The sequence below is a fragment of the Mastomys coucha genome, unplaced genomic scaffold, assembly GCF_008632895.1.
Source record: "Mastomys coucha isolate ucsf_1 unplaced genomic scaffold, UCSF_Mcou_1 pScaffold20, whole genome shotgun sequence".
Taxonomy (NCBI): domain Eukaryota; kingdom Metazoa; phylum Chordata; class Mammalia; order Rodentia; family Muridae; genus Mastomys; species Mastomys coucha.
Window position 1 is genome coordinate 127,029,239 of NW_022196903.1, and position 24,422 is coordinate 127,053,660.

Genomic DNA, 24,422 nt, shown 5'->3' on the forward strand with positions numbered 1-24,422 from the left:
TGTGTGTGTGCGTGTGTGCGCGCGCGCGTGTGTGTGTGTGTGTATAAAAATATAGGTAAAACATTTGTGTCGATGCCACTATAAACATGTCAGGGCCTTTATTCAATAGACTTGAATCTGAAATTGTCTTATAAATATAATACACAGTTGATAACTATAATCGATTCTATGAGAAACATTGAATGCAGTTGCTTCACTATGAGATAACTTTAAAGTATTTATGTCATAGGTTATGTTTGTATTTTACCTGCAAGTGACAAATGAACATTCTATTTGGATTCATGTTAAGCACTCTGGACTCTAAAATTGTGTATTCTTCTGGAATACCAGTGATTTGAACAAGTACATAGCATTTCGTTCTTTGAAAACATTCCATTTTGAGACTGACATCAGGAGGTAAACTTGTAATGTTTAAAAGATAAAGAAATTAATAATCACAAATAATTAATTCAGATTTTATGAGCCAGAAAGAATAACTTTGACATAGAAAATTCAGCCAGTCAGTGGTGGTGCATGCCTTTAATTCCAGCAGTTGGGAGACTGGGGCAGGCGGATTTCTGTGTTCAAGGCCACCCTGGTCTACAGAGTGAGTTCCAGGACAGCCAGGACTACACAGAGAAACCTTGTCTGGAAAAACCAAACAACAACAAAACAAAAGTAAACAAAACAACAATAACAACAAAATTCACGTTTATGACTGCTAGTTCAGAAAACAAATGCAATCCCTACATTTCCATATATGTATTACTAGGTTCTAAAATTTTGCTGTATCAGAAGAACCTTAATTTCTCCCTATGAAAATTGATATTGTACTTCTATTCACTATATGTAGTAATACATGATGTAGAAATACATGAGTTCCTAAAACATAAATAACATCATGTGTCCATTGAGTCACTATTAAACAATTTTTCTTTTATAATGACTATTTCCCATTAAAATGGTGATTTATTTACAAATGTAAATTATATTTTTCCAATAATGATATATATGACTTATTATTCTTCATTGTGAAACTAACAAGTATAAGGTAATTGTTTGAAGTGTCACCATGATTCTAAGGAGAATCCAAAAAAAATCATCTGACTTGTATATGTGTAAGTAAATTTTATGTGAAATTATGTAATTTATTTAGATTTGAAATTGTTTAATGTGTATAAAAGGTATCAATCTTATTTTTACTGTTCCATAGGTATACAAATTTACTTTTACTTTTCGTTATTATTTATTATCAGTTATAAGTATGTCATACATATGTATTTGGGTGTGCTTGTCTGAATATGTCTGTTTGTACAGAGTTAGACACTAAATATTTACTTCTATGAAAGAAACCATAATTTCTTGATACAGGGTCTCTCATTTAAAACTGGAGTTTTACATTTCAGCTAGACCAATCAGCCATGATCTGCTTCTGCTGGATCCTCTCATACTGCCTAGCTTTTAGTTGATTGGTGGGACACTGATCTCTGGTCTTTATGCTTTAGAAGTAAACAAAGAAGCAAACAAACAAAACCCCCAAAATATTACATACTATGCTATCTTCCTAAACAATATAATATATAAAATATATTTTTATAAATACGTGTCATATATACCAGCTGATACGAGGTCCCCACACATAAAAAGCAGAGGACTGCCTGTTCCGGCCTCAGTAAGAGAAATTGTGTCTAACCCTTGAGAGACTTGAGGCTCCAGGGAGTGTGGAGGTCTGGTAGGGGAGTGAGGACATACTCTTGGAGATGGAAGAAGTATGGAATGAGGAGTGGTCCAGGGGCAGACTGGGAGGGGGATGAGGTCTGGACTGTAAAAAGAGATTAAAGAATAAAAAATAAGTACAATTATATATATTATAATATAAGTTAATAATTTTCAAAATCTCAAATAACGCCACTAAAATTATATTACATAAAATGTTCTTACATGTTAGTGTTTTATATTCCCTTGCTTCTGAACACTGTTTTCTGTTTTTATAGCACTTATTTCATATAGAATGCTACACAAAATACAAATATCTGCAGTATATACATTGGATGCGAAGGACAATTTATGAGGTAATCTTCATTGAAATTATGCAAAAGTATCCACTCAAACATGCCAGGGACCCAGGGATTCACATCCTTGGACCTTGCACTTTAACAATGACAGTGCCAAAAGAGAGGTCTCCCTCAATTTACGGTTTCCCAGAATCAAGATGCATGAATGGAGTGATGGTAATGCAAACATACCAACAAGGCAAAATAAAATAAAATATTTCTTTTCTTCAAACTCAAAGCTCCAAACATGTGCAAAGAGGGATAAAATAAAAATGACATACAGGAGAAGAAAGGCAACTACAGTTTTCAAGGCATTGATGTGGACTGTGGTGCTGGCATTTTGGGAGTTTTGGGCAATGTGCTTCATCATCTTCAGATGTTTCCACAGGGAGAAGATGAGCAGAAAAAATATTATCATGGACACAGTGAAGGGTACAAATGTGAACATTGTATTTGTTAGCACAAGAAGCCTGGAAACCTGTATAAAAATCTTTAAGTTGTAACTGTAAGATACATTTGCTTTGAATTTATCATTCCAGATACTGATGCACATGTTTGTCACTAAAATATCTATAAACAGAAGGACCAGAGACACCAGCAATGCCACCAAAACCACCTTTTTAAATCTCCACCTTAGATAGTAGAAAACAGAGTTAGAAAAATTTGCAATCTTGAGAAAATAAAAGATGCTAAGGATGGTGGCCAGCCATATATTAAAATGGTTAGAAATTATCCATATAACATTAGTCAGTCTTGTTGATTGTGTAATTGTGTCAAAGTTTGGCTCAATTAAAAATGTTGATTTCATTATGTACAATGACCATAGCAGAGTGATTCTGGAGATGGCCAGTGCAGTAAAGAGCTGATCCACTGAAGAACACTTTCTTCTCTTGACCCAGTCCATTATGTTTGCCACAGCAATGAATCCATTCCCAACATTTCCAACTATGAACTCCACATTAACTATTGCTGCAGTCATCACTGCTGTAGCAGCACCCATTGTCTGAAAGATGATGTTCAGGTTCCTAAAGTCACTGATGAAAAGACATTAAGGCAATCATTTTAAATGTTAGGTCTATATGATGTGTTAAAAAGGATGCATATAGCATGCTCTGTTATTATAGCTTTCCTATGCAATAATAAATGCATAAGCTCAGTTGTCTTCATGAAAACACTGCAATTTTTAAGTCCACTTGGCTTTCATCAAGATTCTTTGTTCCATAGCAGCCAAGACTCTTTTATAACTATATAATAATGGAAATGCTGAAGCTTCCTATGCTATCATGCAAATTCATTTGCATTTGTTTGCATTATCCACATGGAGTTGCCTTATTTTCGTATTTTATTCTGCTAACTTGAGTTCTGGGAAAGCAATTTTCAAAGAATCATAAGCCAAGTCATGAAGGAGACAAAGCACAATTTAAACCAGCCTAAGATTTTTCTGCATTCTGCTGTAATGATATTTCAGCATTTCAAATTAGAACTCTAGAGAGGCAAACGCTCAATTCCTAATGATGGTCTATGTAACATCTTGATGTATATCATTAGTCCTTCAATATTTATTAATGGGAATATCTTCATCAATTAAACTAGCACACACAGACACCTACCTCACATTTGTTTCTATTCAAATTATTTTCCATTTAAATATCACAGGTTTTAACATTTACTCAACATTTATTATCATGTAACTCTTTCTCAGTATTAAGACAAACATGATGTATAAAAGTTGTTCCAAGTGAACAAAGTAGTACTAAACATAATGATTCAAAAAAAAAGAAAACCTAAGTAAAATTTTCTTTTATACATGAAAATAATAAAAATGACTCTGATATTTCTTTTCTGTCTTTTCTTCACATAATATGGCAAATATCAAGAATTGAGATTTTTTTCAACCTGCCTTTATCTCTCAGGAATACTGGCTCTATAGTCAACTAACAGCTAATGCCACAATCTCTGCTTGAGACAGAGAATAAGAAGCAGGATACCACTGTTCTACAACAGCAAAAAAGAAAACAATAAATAATGAAACAATGCAGGAACAACTCCCAATTGAAACAGAAAAGGGCATTATCAACTACAAGTAGTGTTAGAAAAAGATCTAGGTGTTATCATGTGTAGAATTAGAACATCATGATCCTTGAAGGAACAGTGATCTGGAAATTAAGGAAGGGCAACATGATATATTTTGGAAATTTCAGAAGCATAATTGTAGTGTCATCTCAGAGACTAGAAAGTCCTGGGCTTTTCTTTCTTGTAAGAAAGAGGGAATAAAAAAGAGGCAAAGAAAAATGTAAGTAACTATGGATGTTTGCTGGTGTAGAAGTATCAAAGAGACAAACTTGTGATTCCAGAAAACTCAGGACAATTTCTACATGCATTTCTGTACCTTACACTGGCTTTAAGATACTTTACATTCTATCTGAATAACAGCTCCTTGGGAAATGTGAGAATGATATAAGCACTTTATCCCCAAAGCAAAATGGCAAATCAAGTCTTCAGAGATTATTTGGTATTTAGTTTCCTTGTAAATTTTAATAAACACATATTTAGTCCTGGGAGTAAAGGAGGGAGGGGATACTGTGGTCAGGACATTATGTAAGAGAAGAATTTATTTTTCAATTTTAAAAGGAAGGGTAACAAAAGAAAAGAGAATTATAAGAAATCAATGCCATTATTACTCATTTATATACCTCTAATGTCCTCTGATAATTCAAATATGAAACTGGATTTGGTTAAATTTTGCTACTATTAAGATATAATAAATGAACAGATAATAAAATTATGCGAAGAAAGAAAAAAGACAGTACTGAATTTATTTTAATGTTGTCATTCAAGTTTCACATTCTGATTATATTGAATTGAAATAATTAAAATATTTTAGATATCTCTCTAATTCAATTATTACATCTGTAATAACAATCCCAAGCTTACACATTTTAGTGCCTACGTGGGACAGTATAATACATGTTTACCATCATTTGTTAAAAATGAACTCATAAGACCTAACTTAATGAGGGTATGTAAAGAAAATACTTCCTCAAAATTTTTCAGTTCTTACACATTTTTGTGATGGTTGTAGTTGGTAAGAATTGGCTGTGCCCTGTTCTGCATTAGTCTTGGTATATCTTACTCTAAGTAACTCAAATGTACAATGCAGTATTGTGCTCGACTTCTCAGGCAAATGCTGAAGGAGAAGGACTGAAACCTTTTGTGTAAGCAAACAACCATTTCTCTTCACAGCACATATCATAAGATGAAGAATAAATACATTAATATAATATTACCACTTTTGAACTTATCAAATGGAAGCAGAAACATGTGGATGAAGGGATATATCAGAATTATATCAGGGGATATGGGCCTGTGGGATTATTAAACCTGCCATATTAAAGATTCATGTAACTTCCACAGATTATGTAAACGGAAAATCAGAGTCCTCAGTTGTTTCATAGTACCAGGCAATACAGAAAGGACAAATGGCTTACAATAATGAACTGAATTCCAGAATGGGGACACTATACATGCCTCTGACAGGGCTTATAAGAGAAAAGGAGACAACGTACCTTCCTGGTTCGAGTAGGACACTTCCTCTTCCAAAGAAACATACTGAAGGTCTGAGAAATAATTAGATAAAACCTCCTCATTGTAACACCTAGAGAACCTATGACAGCTTTACGTTTATAAACCTGGGTACTATTACAGATCATGAGCACACTTGAATCACACAAGGAGTAGACAATGTTGACATTAGCCATTGCAAGCTTTCCTTGATGGAGCTGTATCAGGTAACCATAGCACCAACTGTTTTGCTTTACCCATCTCCCCCATTCCCTCTACACTAAGAAACTGTTAGATGTGAGATTACTTTTGTAAAGCTAACCACCAAGGTCTACCCTCTTATTTGACTACTTCCTTCTCCCAAGTCTAAACTACCAAGGTCAAGATATCAAAGTATCTCAGTCCAGAACTTAACACTCCCAACTAAAATTAAACATGTCATCTTTATATGGAGTTTCCCCTTTTACTTTTATAAACCACCATTTTCCTATGGGCCATGTTTGTCTCCTCTATCCAGAGACAGTATTTTGTCCCTCTGGGCTAAATACTTTAAAACTCTTCCTTCTTATCTTCTAACTCATATCCTTCTCTCTTCTTCCCCGTCCTTTGTTTCTTTGATGCAGCTGAATCTACCTTGTGCTGAACACTTCATATTATAGAGTCTTGTACCAATACCAAACTTTTACTTTTATCCCATGAACATCCTGTTTCCTTGGTCAATGCCTTTTGCAATCTAGAGTTTCCCTCCATTTGAATTAGATTAGTAGTATTTTTTAAGCATCATAGTTTATTTTTCTAAATGATAATCCAATCCCTCATCTATGAAAGGCTTGGCTTCAAGTTTACAGGATTACAGATAGTGATTTGATCATAAAGGCTCTGGCCTAATTAATGGATCAGTCATTTCATAGATTCATAATTGAGTAGATAACTAGAAAGTGGGAGAAAATGGTGAAGGTGGGTCCTGATTGATTGATTGATTGATTGATTGATTGATTGAGTAGCTAATTAATTGAATGAATGAAGTGAGTAGATAAGAGCGTGTTTGCGTATTTCTTGCCCCAAATCCTTATCTGTCTCTTTCTACTTCCTGATTGCTAAGACAAAAGGGCCCCCACTGCCACCTTGATATTCTGCTTCATCTTGGGACCAAAATCACTGGAGCCAGACAACCACAGATTGCAGCTTCAGAACCCTTGAGCCAAAAGAGATTTTCATGTTGCCTATGTCTTAGTTACCATCATCATTGAATAGGGAATAGTAATTATCTGGATGAAATTAGTCTCTGTTACCAGTTTTAGAAAAATCACTAAATATTGAGGCACAAAGATATCAATATAATCATAAATACTCTCCATAGCAGATCAATTCTGGAATTGGCCACAGCAGTGAGGATTTGATCTACTGCAGAGATTGGCTCCTGATCCAATCTATGCAGCTCATCAAGACTATATTTCCAATATTCAAAGTTAAATTCCTCAATGAAAATTGTTGCAAATATGATGTGTATGGCAATAATAATTGCCAGTAAGAGTATACTGCTATCTATAGTTACTGAAGTATATTTGTTATTGTATTCATTAATAATGCTATGTCTATATGATTTCTAAAGTTTGATAAGATGCTCACTTTTAAAAATCTCCTAATTCAGTAGCATACAATCAGGCATCAAGTCTCTCCAGTGTGGAGAAGCTGTCATCTAAACGAATTGTTGTTCTGACACAGTCCAGCTGTACTGTATCAATGTACCTGTGCTATAGAAGCTGTAGGTGTAAGTGAAGATGAAGAAAATATTAAAATCTCATAGGTTAACATACCCATAAAGATAGGTTTATTTCCATTGCCTTTGCAGTTTTGCCTTCACTACATAATTTATACTGACAACTTGAAATTTTAACAAAACCTTCTTGCAACCTATAGAAAGATAAAAAATGAACTGATTTGGTTGTATAATACTGCTTAATCCCTAAGAATGTTGAACTAGAATTGCAGAAATATTTGTTCTTATGTGGTTCAAAGTACCTCATACAAACTATCAGGCATCTAATAATTCCATGGAATCAATAGTCTATAAACATGTTAATGAGAATAATACTTCATTTTCATGTACAATGGCACATATATGTGCTTGCACACACACACACACACACACACACAATTATTTGCTTATTTGGATCTAAACCTCTGCAATTTTATTGTTCAGTAGTATAGGGTTTCTATTTATTCAACATTTATCATACATTTAGCACAGTATCATGATATTTAAGATATTCTTTTTCAAATTCTTCAAAGCTGGATATGATAGAGGATGATTATAATCTCACACCTGAGAGGTAGAGATGAGAGGATCAAAAGTTCAAGGTTGTAATGGCTGGTTTTGTGTGTCAACTTGACACAAGCTGGAGTTATCCCAGAAAAAGGAGCCCCCCTTAAGGAAATGCCTCCATGAAATCCAGCTGTAAGACATTTTCTTAATTAGTGATTAAGGGTTGGAGGGTCCAGACCATTGTGGGTGGTACCATCCCTGGGTTTATAGTCTTAGGTTCTAGAAAAAGACAATCACAAAAGAACACACATGGTATGCACTCTCTGATAAGTGGATATTAGCCCAGAAGATCGGAATACACAAAGTACAATCCACAAACCACAAGAAATTCAAGAAGGAAGGACAAAATGTGAATACTTCATTCCTTCATAAACAGGGAACAAAATACCCATGGGAGGAGTTGTAGAGACTAACTATGGAGCAGAGACTGAAGGAAGGACAATCCAGACACTGCTCCACCTGGGAATCCTTCCCATATTCAATCACCAAACCCAGACACTATTGTGGACACCAGTAAGTGCTGGATGACAGGACCCTGATATAGCTGTCTCCTGAAAGGCTCTGACAGTACCCTACTAATACAGAAGTAGAGGCTCACAGTCATCCATTGGACTGAGTACAGGGTCCCCAATGAAGGAGCTAGAGAAAGGATCCAAGGAGCTGAAGGGTTTGCAGCCCCTTAGGACGAACAACAACATGAACTAACTAGTACCCTCAGAGCTCCCAGGGACTCAACCACCAACTAAATAGTACACATGATGGGACTAATGGCTCCAGCAGCATATGTATAGTAGAGGATGGCCAAGTCTGTCATCAATGAGAGGAGAGGTCCTTGGCCCTGTGAAGGTTCTATGCGCCAGTGTAGGGGAATGCCAGGGCCAGTAAGCAGGAGAGAGTGGGTGGTGAGCAGGGGCGGAGGGAACAGGGGTTTGTTTTTTGTTTTATTTTATTTTATTTCAGAGGGGAACTTGAGAAAGGAGATATTGTATGGCATGTAAATAAAGAAAACATCAAATTAAAAAAAAAAAAAAAGCAAGCTGAGCAAGCCAGGGGAACAAAGCCAGTAAATAATATCCTACCCTGGCTTCTATATCACCTCCTGCTTCCTGACCTGCTTGAGTTCCAGTCCTGACTTCCTTTGGTGATGAACAGCAATGTGAAAGTGTAATTGAATAAACCCTTTCCTTCCCATCTTGCTTCTTGGCCATGATGTAGGAATACAAACCCTAAGACCAAGGTCATCCTTGTCTACATAGGTATATGTCATCATGGATTATGTAAGGCCATAACTGAAAAATAAAATATAAAATAAATAGTAAAAAAGCAAGAGAGAGCTTCTATGTTACCAATATAGGATTACTGATAGAACACTGTCTTACTTTTTTGCCTCCCCTTATCTCCCACCAGAATCTGCTCTATAACCAACAAAGCGTATATCAAGTTCAATAAAAGATCATGTTCTTTCCAGCTTCTGGCTATTATGATAAGGCTGCTATGAACATAGTGGAGCATGTGTTCTTATTACATGTTGGAGCATCTTCTAGGTGTATGCCCAGGAGTGATATTGCTGGGTCCTCAAGTTGTACTATAATCCAATTTCCTGAGAAACTGCCAAACTGATTTCCAGACTGGTTGTATCAGCTTGCAATCCCACCAGCAATGAAGTAATGTTCCTCTTTCTCCACATCCTTGCCAGCATCTGCTGTTACCTGAGTTTTTGATCTAGCCATTCTGACTGGCGTGAGGTGGAATCGCAGGGTTGTTTTGATTTGCATTACCCTGAAGACTAAGGATGTTGAACATTTCTTTAGGTTTTTCTCAGCCATTTGATATTCCTCAGTTGAGAATTCTTTGTTTAGCTCTGTACTGCATTTTTAAATATGATTACTTGGTTCTCTAGAGTATACCTTCTTTTTCTTTTTCTTTCTTTTTTTTTTAATTTGGTTTTTCGAGACAGGGTTTCTCTGTGTAGCCTTGGCTGTCCTGAAACTTATTCTGTAGACCAGGCTGGCCCCAAACTCAGAAATTCACCTGCCTCTGCCTCCCAAGTGCTAGGATTAAAGGCACCTTCTTGAGTTCTTTGTATATATTGAATATTAGTCCTCTATCAGATGTAGGGTTGGTAAAAATATTTTTCCACTATGTTGGTTGCAGTTTTGTCCTATTGACAGTGTCTCTTGTCTTACAGAAGCCTTGCAATTTTATGAGGTCCCATTTGTCAGTTCTTGATCTCAGAGCATAAACTATTGGTATTCTACTGTATGCTGGTGTGTATATATATATATATATATATATATATATATATATATATATATATATATATATATATCACACACACACATACACACACACACACACACACACACACACACACACATATACATTTGCATGGTGGGGAGCTTCCAGTGAGTTATCTATTTGGTATTATATTTAATGTTTCTTTTTACAGTCTATTCTTTATCTCCCTCTCCTTCTGCTCTCTGACATTTCCTTATCCCATTCCTTTTCCCCTATCTCCAAGAGGATGTCCCCATGCCCCACCCCTTCAAAACCCCCAGGAGTCCCTGTTCCCTAGAGCCTCAAGTGTCTCAAGGGTTAGGTGAATCTTCTCACACTGAGGCCAGACCAGGCAGTCCTTGGCTGTATATGTGTCAAGGGCCAAGCCTAACTACTGTATGCTGCCAAGTTAGTGGCTCAGTGTCTGACAGATCTTAGGGAACTAGGTTTGTTGACCCTGCTGTTCTTCCCATCAGGTCGTCCTCTTCCTTAACTTCTTCCTGCCTTTCTCTAAGTCAACCACGAGGGTCCCCCACTTCAGTCCATTGGTTTGGGTATAAAAATCTGCTTTTGTCTCAGTCAGCTGCTTGTTGGGCCTCACTGAGGGTAACCATGTCTGTAAGCACACCATAGCATCAGTAATAATTTCAAGCCTTGGGGCCTCCCCTTGAGATGGGTCCCAATTTGGGCCTGTAACTGGTCCTCCTTTCTCTCAGTCTCTTTCCACTTTTGTCCCTGCAGTTCTTTTGAGCAGGAACAATGCTGGGTCAGAGTTTTTTGAGTATGGAATGGCAACCCCATCCCTTCACTTGATGCCCCGTCTTTCTACTGGAGGTGAATTCTACAAGTTTCCTCTCCCCACTCTTGGGCATTTCATCTAAGGTCCCTCTCTTTGAGTCATGAGAGTCTTTCACCTCACAGGTATATTCTAGAGGGTCCCCCCACCTCCCACCTCCTGAGGTCCCATATTTCAATTGATTCTGATGGTCCTCGGGGTTTCACTCCTGTTCCCCCCATCCCAATACCTGATCATGTTCCCCCTTTCCCCTGCTCCCCTCCCCTCTCTCACCCTCCTTCCTTCGGTCCTCTGCTTTCTTCTCCCTCCCAAGTGTCATTGAAGCATCCTCACTTGTGTCCTTAGGGTTGTTAACCTTGTTGAAATAAATCTTAGAAGGATTTTTTTTTTTGAAACAGAAACATAGAAATCTTTAGTATCATTTCAGGTAAGAGAGCATTCTCTGTCTGAGCTGCTTTTGTGTAGTAAAAGGGACTGGAAAGAGTGAAATAGGAAAGAATAAAAAAATCCAATTTGCTGTGGAGATGTTCTGAGAGAACATCTTAAATCTAAATCCAGAAGTTGGCCTCTGACATGGCCATTCAAAGCCCTAAGCTGCACTTACACTATGACAATGCAGAGAAATAGATTGTTTAAGACCAAATCAGTTCCCCTGACCAAGGACCATCAACTATGTCATAAGAATAGTCAATATTTATTCATGTGGTATAGTATTCTCTAGATAAGTGTGCCAGAGGAAGGGGCATGTCTTCAAATAAGTGTAGATTTTGAACTGACACTATTATTTGAGAATCAAACAAGATCAATCAGGAGTGATTGAGGATCTTTGAATTAACTGTATCTCAATGAGCATTTACTGGGTTTTTAATTGTATATATACTTCTGTATAGGTAATTGAAATACATAGTTTCATTGTCACTAAAAGTTTATGTTGCTTTATTGCCCATACAGATAGAGTTGTTACTCATGTATCAAAACATGAAGACTCTGAACCTTTATCTTCTCTGTAGTTAATGAATAAAAGATGTAGTAAGCAAATCAAGAAAATATTATCCTCTGTCTAAATGGGAGTATAACATTATTAACACATTTGTTTTTAGTGTGTGAAATAGCTTGTTATAGCCCCAGAAAGCTTGCCACTATTGGTGTACATGAGAATAAATGAATCATTCAAGGAATAGACAATATTGAGACTAAAATCAGTATTATCTCTCATTTCCTGAATTAAGTAGGACACAAAATTAGTACATAATATTTGTTATAGGAAGGATGAAAAGGAGACATTCTTGGATGATTACTGGAGAGTTGGTTCAGCAATTAAGAGCACTGAGTGCTCTTCCAGAGTTCCTGAGTTCAATTCTCAGCAACAACATGGTGGCTCACAACCATCTGTAATAGGATCTGATGCCCTCTTCTGGTGTGTCTAATGACAATTATGTACTCACATAAAATAAATAAATAAATCTTCAAAAATTTGTCTTTAAAAAAAGAAAGAAAAGGAGACATTCTGCTTCCACTTGGGGTAAGATCAAGATAATGGAGGTATCAGACTACCATCCTTATTTGTTTTATACTTGTTGCCACTCTCTAACTTTGGGGAGAGGATCAGAATTGATGTCCTGTGTCTGTATAGTTAGTTCTCATGTGAATCAATGCTTACCTTTAGTCTAGAATTTTGCAAGGTCAGTAACAAGGACACTCTGTATTTCTGATATGATCTAGTAAAAAAAGGGAGACGTCACCCCCGCTGTGTTAGTGCCTGTTCACATCCTCTTCAACAGTAGAGTACCATGTCTCTGATAAAATAATAATAATAATAAACAACTTCAAGGAGAGAGAATGAAATTATGTATTAGATCCTTCTCTGCACAAGTCGTGGTAATCCTATAAAAGTCACGTGCTTGTGAAGACCCATCATGAGTACAGAGAATGGGTACATTCAAGTTACAAAGAGGGTGGACAATATTGAGACTAAACTCTTATAGGTTTACAGATATCACCACCACCACTTGTTTTATTTGTCAACATCTTATGTAACCTGGATTATCCTTTCATTCTGTGTACAGTAGAATTCCATACTATAGCAATGGTTCCAATCACTCACAACATGTCACAGTGTTCACTGGGCCTCCTAAAAGTTTGGAACCAAACACACTATGTTATAAGATATAATTGATATTTTATTAGGTTATATGAAGACTGAAAGTTTCATCCAGAGTAGAGGTATTGCAGGGATCTCCAAATCCTGTTATCTATACGGGTGGACTGGTAGGCTCACGACTCCATGCATGGAAATTTCTAAAGGAGGTAAAGGTTAAACAGAGAAATGAAGCCCTGTGATTTTATTTGCTTCCTTGCTTTACTGTTGACTTAAGAAGTTCATAGGTAAATAATAAAATTGTATTCGATGTACCAACTGTGGTGTATGATCTCTAATGGTACCAAGTGTATAAATAGATTTTAAGGAACTTTGAGTTAGCCTTGTTCCTATCTAACCATTTAAAATGCTACCCCTACTGTTAGGCCTTTGCAAGCAATGAATGATTTTATTTTTTAACCTCACGGACCTCAAATGCCACTGACAAATTGTGCAAATATCACTGTTTTTCTGAACTTTAGAAAAGAAACATGTCACCGCATTATGTAAAATCAATTTCCACTTTTGTGTAGGAAATACATGATTAGAAAATAACATTATGAGACTGTCATCATGATAGAAAAATGTATTTACACATATTAGAATTTATTTTGCCTCTCTCCTAAATATTGGGTTGTAATGAAAGAACAGAATTTGTAGGTTCAAATTCCATTTTCGAAAACCTGACCAAAGTTTAAACTACAAGCTAGTACCTAGCTTCAGATTCCAAGTTTACCCCCGACCCCCAACTAAACCTGAGTCTAACTCCAGTTTCCAAGCTAACCCCCAACCAGACCTGCATCTCCAGGTTACCCTCCCCAAGAAACAGAGTACCTAGCACCAGTCTCTAAGGATTTCTCCCAACAAATCTGTACCCTCACGTTACAAGCCTGTCTCTGCCTAACAACCACCAATCAGGAGGAAAACTGAAGTTAACTTTATGGTTTGTTTCCCAACACCAGCTAATTATGCTAAAGGCCACAGCAGCATCCCAATGTGATGCTTGCCAGGCTAGAAACATTCATCCCTTGCTGGCCACTTTCTATAAAACCTTGTCCCAGATGAGTGTTCCATGGTTTTCTCCACTGAAACCAACCTATGGGTTAGAGGTGAGTTGAGCCAGATCTCCAGCTTGTAAATAAAAATCCTGATGTGATTGAACTGGATTTGGCTCCATCGTGGTCTTTTGGAGTTCATGAACATTTCAACACAACCATAACAACTTTTAATATTTTCATCTACTCTTTCCATTCTTGTTCCTGATATGGCTATAGCAAGGTTATAATTTGGTAAAAGTCAAACTGGGCCGGGCAGTGGTGGCCCATGCCTTTAATCCCCACACTTGGGAGACAGAGGAAGGCATATTTCTGAGTTCGAGGCCAGCCTGTTCAACAGAGAGAGTTCCAGGACAGCAAGGGCTATACAAAGAAACCCTGTCTCGAAAAGCCACCTTCCACCCACTCCCCAAAAAAGTCGAACTGTGAAATGGTCATGTTTTGGTCTCAAAGATGCTTCTATTTGGAAAAGCTTTATAACTTCAATATAAAGCCAGATCAGGATATTTAGGCTTCCTGTAGATTTGATGTTGGGTTTCATTTTCATCATTTCTAGTCATAATGTAGTTTATCTACCCATCTGTTCACACATTCCTTTATGGGAATATTTCCCACCACATACTCTCTGTGTCAAACTCAAAGAACTAGCAGTCACCAGTAAACAGAAGTATGACGATAGCATCTTAGACAGCATCGCCGAAGCAAACACATAATAACTATACAAAAATCAGATACAGAGATTTCCAATGTTAGTATTTAGAAAATGATTTTTCATAATGCCTAGATCAACCATAGTCACCTGGTTACTGCATAAAGTTACAAATGACAACCTTCTCTGTAGCAGCTCGCCATCCAAGAGTTTTTGCAACAAAATTTTCTCATGTAGGTAGCTCTGTAATTAGTTTATCTTTATTCATTTAATTTGATACACATATTTTATTTCAATTTCGCCTATCATTAAAATATGTTTCAACTTAATTTTGAATCTTATAAAATAAGCATAAGTTTTATAGTAAATTATGATATTTCAAACTTGTTATAATAAAATATAACCTGATTAATAGTCATGTTTTATAGCAATAATTTCTATAAAAGTCTGTATTTAATTTATTTAACATTAACTACCTTGAATTCCATCACCTGTGTCAGGACATAAAATCAATCAGAAAGTGGTTGTATACTACCACAATTAGTGCCATTATTTTATTAACTTTATGTGATTAAATTTTCTTCAAATGACAATCAGAATGCTCACTGTAGTAGAATACTGGTCTTACCTGATGGGATAAAGAAAAGCAAAATAATAATATCTCAGTGTGATGTTCAGTAAACAAAGTTTTATTTTCATCAATTTATTGTTCTGTAGCAGTAAAATTAAAATGAAATGTGATCATTTTATTTGAATATCTCTATATAATTTCTATTTTCTAATATAAATAATGTTTATTTTCTAGATTTGAGTTTATTTTTCTGAGTATAAAATTGCACAGTATTATGTTTGCTATATCTCACTTCCATATATATTCACCAATGCTTTATATTATATAAAATAACCACTTCAAAAATCTCAATTAAGATTCTTAATGCTAGTAAATTATGTCAGTTTACATAATGTATCATATGCTCCTTTTTAAAATGATACTAACATATACTTGTGAATATCTAGATAAAGTTCTAAAATTTTTAGATAGGATTGATCCTAAACACAACTAGTAAACAAAACAACATAGGATAGATAAACTTGAAAGTATACTTTGGTAATGAACAAGAATTTTCTTAACTAAGCTATTTTCTTCTTCACTACTAAAGAGCATTGAAAAAAGTATATCAGCGAACCAAAGTCTGTACATCTTTGGACTTGCACAGCAGCCACCACAGCACCAGAAGAGATGCCTGCCTCAGCTTACTGTTTTTCAGAATCAGGATACAGGAATGGACTGAAGGGAAAGTAATGATAATAGTGGCATAGAACAGGTTGCTTTTCTCTTGAGACTCAGTGGTCCAAAACTGTATGGCAAGAGACAAAAAGAAAATTGTGTAGAACAGGAGAAAGGCCACTGCCATGTGCAAGGCCTTTATATGCGCTGCAGTGCTGGGGTCTTTGGAGCCTTTAGTATGGTTCTGCATGTTCCTCAGGTGTCTCCACAGGGAGAAGATGAGAAGCAGAAAAGCCAACAGAGACACAGTGAAGGGCATGAATGTGAACACTGTGTTGATTAAAAGAGCAAGTCTGAAAAATTGAGTGTAATTCTTTGATCTGAAACCAAAAGAGAGGTTTTTTTTTGATTCATCATCCCAGATATTAATATGTATGTTCATCACTAAAATATTCAAAATCAGGAAGAACAAAGAGAGCAGCAATATCACTGAAACCACTTTTTTAAATCTCCACCTTAAGTAGAGAAAAACATAGTTAGAAAAATTGGCTATCTTGAGAAAATAAAAGATGCTGAGACCTGTAGCAAGCCAAATGCTGAAATGATTTGCAATAATCCAGGTGTTATTGTTTATCCTAACGATTTTCACGGCCGTCTGAAAATTTGGATCCAGTGAAGTTATTAGTGTAATTAAGACTGTAGACCACAACAGATTTATTCTGGAGATTGCCAAAGCAGAAATGATCTGATCCACTAAAGAGATTTTTCTTCTCTTCACCCAGTCTATGATGTTCACCATTGCTATGAATCCATTTGCAACATTTCCAATTATGAATTCCACAATGATAGAAGCTGCCCATATGACATCTATGGCAATACCCATCATTCAAAGAGAATATCTTGATTTCTGTAATCACTGAAGAATTTGTTACTATGTTCAACTTGAATACTTTGTTTAGAAATTTATAACATTCTTCTAAAACTCCCAATATAATGACAAGCAAGAAGATTTGCCAACGTAGGTGAATGTAGCTGTATTTATGCAAGTATTGCTTTTTGACATTGTCCCACTGAGTTACATCCAGATTCTGTGTGTCCTATAGTAGCCGGCAATCTACTGCTCCTCATGATGAAGGAAAGGCTGGAACCTCAATGCTGAAATGTAAATAAAGGCATGTTGATTTGCATTGGTTTTCTAGTTTTCCTTTCTTTGCATATTTTAATTGACAATTTGAGTTCTGGGCCAGAAATATTCAAAACATTCTAAGACCTCTAGAAAGCAGCAACAAAAATATCAGAATATGAGAGCTCTTAAATATTGAAGACATTTTAAATGGTTTAGATTAAGACTGTAAGGACCTATCACCAGAGCACTTTTACAAATTATCACTTATAGAACCTACTTATAGAAGATTATTCCTTAAATACATAATATTAAGAATAATTATTCTTTACCATTTACAACATAAAATGTCTATACATACTGTTATATAACCATACAGTTATTTGGAATCTAAATCCTCATTTTTTCAATTTATTGATAAAGATTTTCTTCTTTTTACTTAATATTTTTCATGCACTCAGTTCAGGCTTTATTGTTAAGTGATCAGAAATTGTTTCAAAGTGCACATTAAACTATTTAACATTGGGTAATAGATTATTTTTACAGGGAAACTAGTAGAAATATGTTGGGGCTCATTAAATTCCTCACTGAGGTGATGCAGCTCATTCATGAAGGCCATATAAAGATCGAGTCAAGCAGAATCCAAGATTAAACAATCAACCATTTTATTTTGACATACTGTATGACGGGTCACTTCTCAATTTCTATCTCCTCCCCTAGAATAAAAATACGACCATGACTTCTGCTAGCACCAGGCATGCATGTGATGCACAGCCAAACATGCAGACAAAGCACCCATACACATAAGATAAAAATAAATAAATCTTTAAAAAAATAAAAGGAAAATTAAAACAATATATTCTGCTAAGCAGATGGACTTAATTAAAACGAACAAAACAAAACAAAACAAAACGAAACAAAACACTACCATGGGAGAATAAAAGACAACAGAGCCTTGCACTGAATAGTAGTGTGTTATTGCTGTTATCCAACATCAGAGTGTTTCAATTTTCCTGCAGAATGAACATGACCTAAAAGACATTCACCAGATAAATATCCATAAAGGTTTCATTCTGTTTTGCATATTTAGCTTTACTATATCTACTTTGCTGTGTTTACCTCAGAGAGAATGTATGAAACCAGCAGAGAAATTACCATGACTGATTAGTTTGTGAAGTTGAAATTTGGTCTGCTTCATCTTTTCTCTTTAGAGAAGAGTGAAAGTTTAGCAGAGAGTGAGAACAAGGTTAAATGGAAAAGAATATAAAAGACAAGGGAATTATTCTAGTACACACAAAAACTTAATCCAAGATACTGAAAGGTAATGCGACATATGACTATGAGTTGGCAGCAGAAACTCATTGATGTTCTTGAAGAAGGTAGATTCACTGGAGTAAAGAAACATCCGTTTTATGGATTAGGTTCATAAAACAGTGTTCTGTGATAGTTTGTGTTATGTAAATGAAACAATTGGAAAGGTATGTGGTGTGGAAAAGTTGATTTCTGATGTTGGCCTTGAAGGGAAAAGTCAAAGCGATGAGTTTTATCCAATAACCCTGTTAATGTTTTCTTCCGCTGTCAGTAACTCTCCTGGTATGCTTCATCTTAGATTGATGGGCCAGCTGGCAGATTTCTATCCTGGCTCTTTTTTATGGAGTTTAATATTATTCATTCTGGAAGTAGTATATACTTGATAACGTATCTAAGAACAGTTGCACTAATTACACTTGAATTGTATCCCTATCTTCCTTCAAGCACAGCACAAGCCTTACCATATATTATATTCCTTATGAAACATTCAAATCCCTTGTGTGACATTTAAATGTTTTAGCTTTATTAATAGCACTGTCCTTATGCATTTGAACTTACTCCTTTTCTTTTACATTTCTTTCTCTGTGTTGGGAAACTATAACAAGACACCAAGAGGCTCAAACAATAATAAAAAAAAAATTCTCACAGTTCTAAAGTTTAGAAATACAATATCAGGGTCCTACAGAGCAGTTTTCTAGAGACACATCTCTCACCGGCCTTAGGGTAAGTCACCTTATCAGATGACCGTTCCTCTGAGCTTGTACAGTCATTGTACAACACATGTCATTCTGATGAACTTATTTCCTTGAAGACCTTTGTGGACCAGGGGCTTAATCCTCCTGACAATTCTAACTAGGTGTAACTCTGTCTAATGCAGGCAGAATGTGAAAAAGAATTAATTGCATGGTTTGTTTGTTGGGTTTTGCTTTGCTTTATTTTGTATGGGATATAAACAATTCAGTCCTAACAGGTAATCTGAAATAAAACCATTATAGCTTTTACAATGACTTAGAGGGAGGAGAAAGTAGCAGCAGCATTTTTTGAGATTTATATTAATTAATACATTTTTGGTATATATTTAGCCAAGAATTCAGAATTATAATTATACCCCCTCCATTTTGAGAAGCATGATTCTATTACCTCATGGATCATAACTTGATAATATTTATCCAATGCTTTAAATAGTTGAACCCTGACATAAAGAATACCCCTCAATAATTTCTATGTTTTAAGTTTCAGTTTGCCTGTACTGGCTGCAGTTTCATGTAGTGTATGCAAATGGAAATGTGTCATAAAGTTTCAGTTGAACTAAGTATAGAGTGTAGAAACCAAAATAGTAGGTTATTTTCACTGTTGTTAATTATTTTTTATTTTTATCTTAGTTCCTTTTCTCATTTATAAGATAAAACACCTTGATAAAAGCAAGTTACAACAGCAATAACAAAGGTTTGTTTTGGCTTGCAGGTCAATAGCATAGAATCACAGTAGCAGAAGCTTGAAGCAGTCACATTTAATTTCCAGTCAGGAAGCAGAGGGAAGAGAATGCTCACTGCTTCTCAGCTTCCTCTCTGTCTCTGTCTCTGTCTCTCTCTCTCTCTCTGTCTCTTTCTCTGTCTTTCTCTCTGTTTCTGCTTCTCTCTCTCTCTTTCTGCCTCTCTCTCTCCCTCTGTGTGCGTGTGTATGTGTGTGTGTGTCTAGCCCAGATTCCCAACCTGGGATCCAAAGGGAATCAGTCTTCTCTCTCCTATTAACATAGTCAAGATGATTCCCTATAGACATATAGATAATCTGTTTCAAGTGGTTATTCTACATTCCCTTAAGTTACCAATTCTCACTAACCACCATAGATTATCTTGATTGTGTTACATTTTTTGCTAATAAGTTCTTATAGGCAAAAATCAAATGTGGAAAAAGAAAAAGCAGTTCTTAAAATACTGTATTAGCTTGTATCATTGTTTTAACTTAGCAGCAGAGAATTAATGAAAAATCTTCTAAGAAACACACAGTACATGCTAAGTACTTTTAGTACATTTTATTATAAAAGACAAGATTTGTTGTGGAGATAACTTTATAGCTATAGCCTTTATCCCAAAACTAGAGTTAGTATTACACTTTCTGGTGGAACTTTAGCATGCTCTTAAATCACAAACAGCAATGTCAGCTTATAACACTATTACTAAGCATTTTGATCATTCAAATATTCATTATATAAATCTCTACTGAAAGCCATAAATGATTGAAAAGAAGATGTAGCAGTCATTATATTTAGATGTAGATGATATGTTTTTTTAGCTTCAAAAGAGAAAGGGTTTAAAACACAAAGTCAATGAAACAGTTTCATAAGGCAACTTACTTCAAGTTCACCAAACTAACTAAAACAATAGTTATATTATCATGTAAAAATTAAACTTTAAGCATAAGAAACAAACAAAAAACCCAGCTAAATTATGTACTGAAATTACATGTTTGGTTACATTTTTTCTAACAATTTTATATGTGTGGAATTCATAGTTTTCCCATTAATGTTTCATAAAAAAGAAAATAGTTCTCTATCAGTGTCTAGTTGATGTGCTGGCTCTTGTCATCTTCACTCACTGCTACATAAGCGTTTTAAAACATCAAGACATCAGCTTCTACAAAAGAAAAAGTATCACAGGCACTCACGTGAGCACTAATTACTCTATACAAATTAACTTGCCACAGACATTGTACAGTTTCCTCTTTCAGCGTCTATTTCATGCATCTACATTTTATTTTAAAGCCGTCACTCAGATTATGTTTCCAAAATTAGTAAAGAGCTACCAGGGTGGGGTTTCAAAGAAGGAAACACAGAATGGACTGATATAAAGGATTGGAAATAGTACAACTGGAAGGATTAAATAGGGAGCTGCAGAGGAGGGTAGTAAAGGGAATACAGGGAGAGATAAATAAAACTAAATAGAGTTTTTAAAAAGTCACATAGAGACCTACTAGTGCTAATGCTTCTTTAAATATGCAACTGTACACATAAAATAAGAGTCTAGATCATTGATTCTCAACCTGTGTGTTGGCGTCACCTAAGACCGCCAATAAAAAACGCAGGTGTTTACATTATGACTCATACAGTAGCAAAATTACAGGTTTGAAATAGCAATAAAAATAATTTTATGGTTAGGGGTCACCACAACATGGAAAAGTGTATTGTATTAAGATTCACAGAATTAAGTAGGTTGAAAATTACTGGTGTAGAGCCATCCTACAAAGAGGACAAAATGCTGGTACTAGATACTACAAGAAATAAATAAAAATCCCAGGGCCAGGACAGGGCTGCCACTTTTGAAGTTGTTGGCAAGTGTGCCTACAAGCCACCATTCCTCAGTATTATAGGTGAATGCCAATACTTTTGCCTATCCTCTAGAACTTGGTGGTAAACCCAGTCCCCTCCCTCCCCCCTTTTTTTGAGACAGGGTTTCTCAATATAGCCCTAGCTATCTTGGAACTCACTCTGTATACCTCGAACTCAGAAATCTACCTGCCTCTGCCTCCCAACAGCCCCTATTTTTAAAGGCACCACACACTTAAGTTGTAGAACATGAAGATGTTAACCTGATATTCAGCTATAAAATTCGCTTTATTGGCTAGCTTTCATAGTGCTTGCGGGTGCTATACATGCTGGAGGAGAAAAGGGAATTATCGATCTCACCAGGCTACGAACCTTGAGAGAGATAACAATGACAACCTTGGTAAAACAGACCCACCGGCACAACAGCAGTACAAATATCCTGGGAGCAATAAAGTACTTTGTAATTGGAAATAAGGCCTGTCAACAAGTTGAAAAACACGAAGGAGGCAGAATTAGATGTATTTGGAAGAGAGATGGAACTTGAGTTGTGGGGCAAGGAAGTAATTAAAAATACTGTAAGATATCCTTAAAGAATTAATAAGAGTGAGGACACAAAGGACAAAGTCAAGCAACATAACCTAGGCATGTAAGAACTACATTGAACAAAAAAGCGGTATAATTGATTTCTTTAGAAAAATGAGATTAAATAAATAAATCTTCATTTCCAAAATACGGAAAAAGAAATGCCTTGTTGATGTGTTAGCAACTTAGAAGACAGGAAATAAAACCAGGGAAAAAGAATGCCTTTGCTCATCTCCATAAATTTAATGTATTTGCAATTTTGGTAGTTTATTAAACTTTTTACCTTCAATTTTTCCACACAAGCCATACAAATGACATAATCTTACAAGCAAAGCTAATGCTATATATTGATCACTCAAATTATGTAAATTTCTTTTTCTTATCACAATGTGTTTCTGCCAAACCTATTTATATATGGGTACATAATGATATAAATTATAATACATTCATTGATGTAGTATAATGATGATTAGAAGACTATATCAGCCAAGATTTGTTGTCTTATGGATTAAAATTCAACTCAATGTTCTGCATATTTGAAAATGACATTGGGAAGACAGTGTATTTCTGAATATAAAATAAGTATTCACAATTATAGATATATTTAAGATTCATTACCTTTAAACATGATGATAAAAATATAAAATATCAATAACCCAGCCTCCACAGACCTGAAGGATTTGTTAATTGAATCTCATATTTGGAGTAAAGAGTTGGGAACTCTGATTTCTAAATCAGTTTTGCATCTTCATTTTTTTATGGTCTTAAGGTGTTTTATTAGAGAGAGAGAGAGAGAAAGAGAGAGAGAGAGAGAGAGAGAGAGAGAGACCTTGGCCATGTGGAGAGGGGGAAGGGAGGAGAGGAAGCCAGAGGTGAGAGTAAAGACAAGAGCAGGAAGATGAGAGCTGCATCTTCATTTTTAATACACAACTTTAAACACATCTTCATTACAATTATTTTAAATTTATCTAAAATTATAAATTTATATATTAATAGCTATATCTCACATACATAAACAATATGTCTTTCTTAAGACTCTCAATTTAAAATCTTGGAAAAACTATTATTGATGAAAGTGAAGCTATACAAACATGGAATGAATGATACTTTATTAAGACAATTATGATAACTACACTCAAGGATTATGGATTCTGAATGTCTAAATATGTCTTCCAACACTGAGATAGTACAAAAGGTATTAATAATCACATAACAAAAACAAACAAACAAACAAATCATATAACATGTTATTTGTCAAATACACTGCTAGAGACAACAGGTAGACAAGTTAAACATTGAAACAGTCTGTGGAATTTTGGATGCTACCTGATGATAGATTTTTAACTTTTGGTTTGGAAAAATCTCTATTCTGCTAAGAATATATTCCAGAGACTTTACCTGTTCATCTAAATGATGTTAGGTCAGACATAGAGGAATAGCTATTAACTGTGAGGAAGATATCTCCCGACACCACCACTCTGATTCTGTAAGACTCCAACTGATCACAATCGAACAAATTTTAATAAGTAAATAAGCTTTAAGTAGAATCTTGGACATAGATGAAGCTTTTTTCTTCTGTGAACCTTAATATGTGAACTGTTATAATGGTGATAAAATTACCATATTTTAAAAAGATCATATTTTCATTGTGGCATGTTTGGGTAATGCTGATTTCAAATGTACTTTTATAAATATGATGTAATAATATTGTAAACAAGAAAAAATTATAAATAAAAAACAAAGGTAAACATGAAAGAATTTCTTAGAAATTAACTCTGGTATAGAATATGCATGATGATGCAAACCTTATTAGGAACCAGAGGATCCATCTTTGGGCCTGTACCTCAGCCACCGCAGCACAGAAAGAGAAGCCTGTCTCAGCTTAGTGTTTCCCAGAATCAGGATATAGGAGTGGCCTAAAGAGAAAGCTATTCCAGTAAATAGGCTAAATAAAAAAATCATATAATTCTCCTGTAATTCAATGCTGCAGATATTTATAACAAGAGAAAGTAAAAAAATGGC

General features: G+C 35.4%; 1 protein-coding gene and 1 long non-coding RNA gene across 2 annotated transcripts in view; both read right to left on the bottom strand.

Annotated features, from left to right (window-relative positions):
• The window catches only part of LOC116098386, a 46,421-nt gene extending 22,196 nt beyond the window's left edge, over positions 1–24,225 (bottom strand). Inside the window, exon 1 of the long non-coding RNA XR_004121823.1 lies at positions 24,206–24,225. This is a non-coding gene — a long non-coding RNA (uncharacterized LOC116098386). The remainder of the gene's footprint in view (positions 1–24,205) is intronic.
• Positions 16,013–16,948, bottom strand: LOC116098384 (taste receptor type 2 member 125-like). Its single transcript, XM_031381021.1, has one exon. The coding sequence runs from the start codon at positions 16,946–16,948 to the stop codon at positions 16,013–16,015; it is 936 nt and encodes a 311-aa protein (XP_031236881.1).
• Positions 24,226–24,422: the final 197 nt, after the last annotated feature.

Excerpts from the sequence above, each read along its gene's own strand:
- LOC116098384 (XM_031381021.1), bottom strand. The coding sequence starts at position 16,948 with ATGATGGGTATTGCCATAGATGTCATATGGGCAGCTTCTATCATTGTG.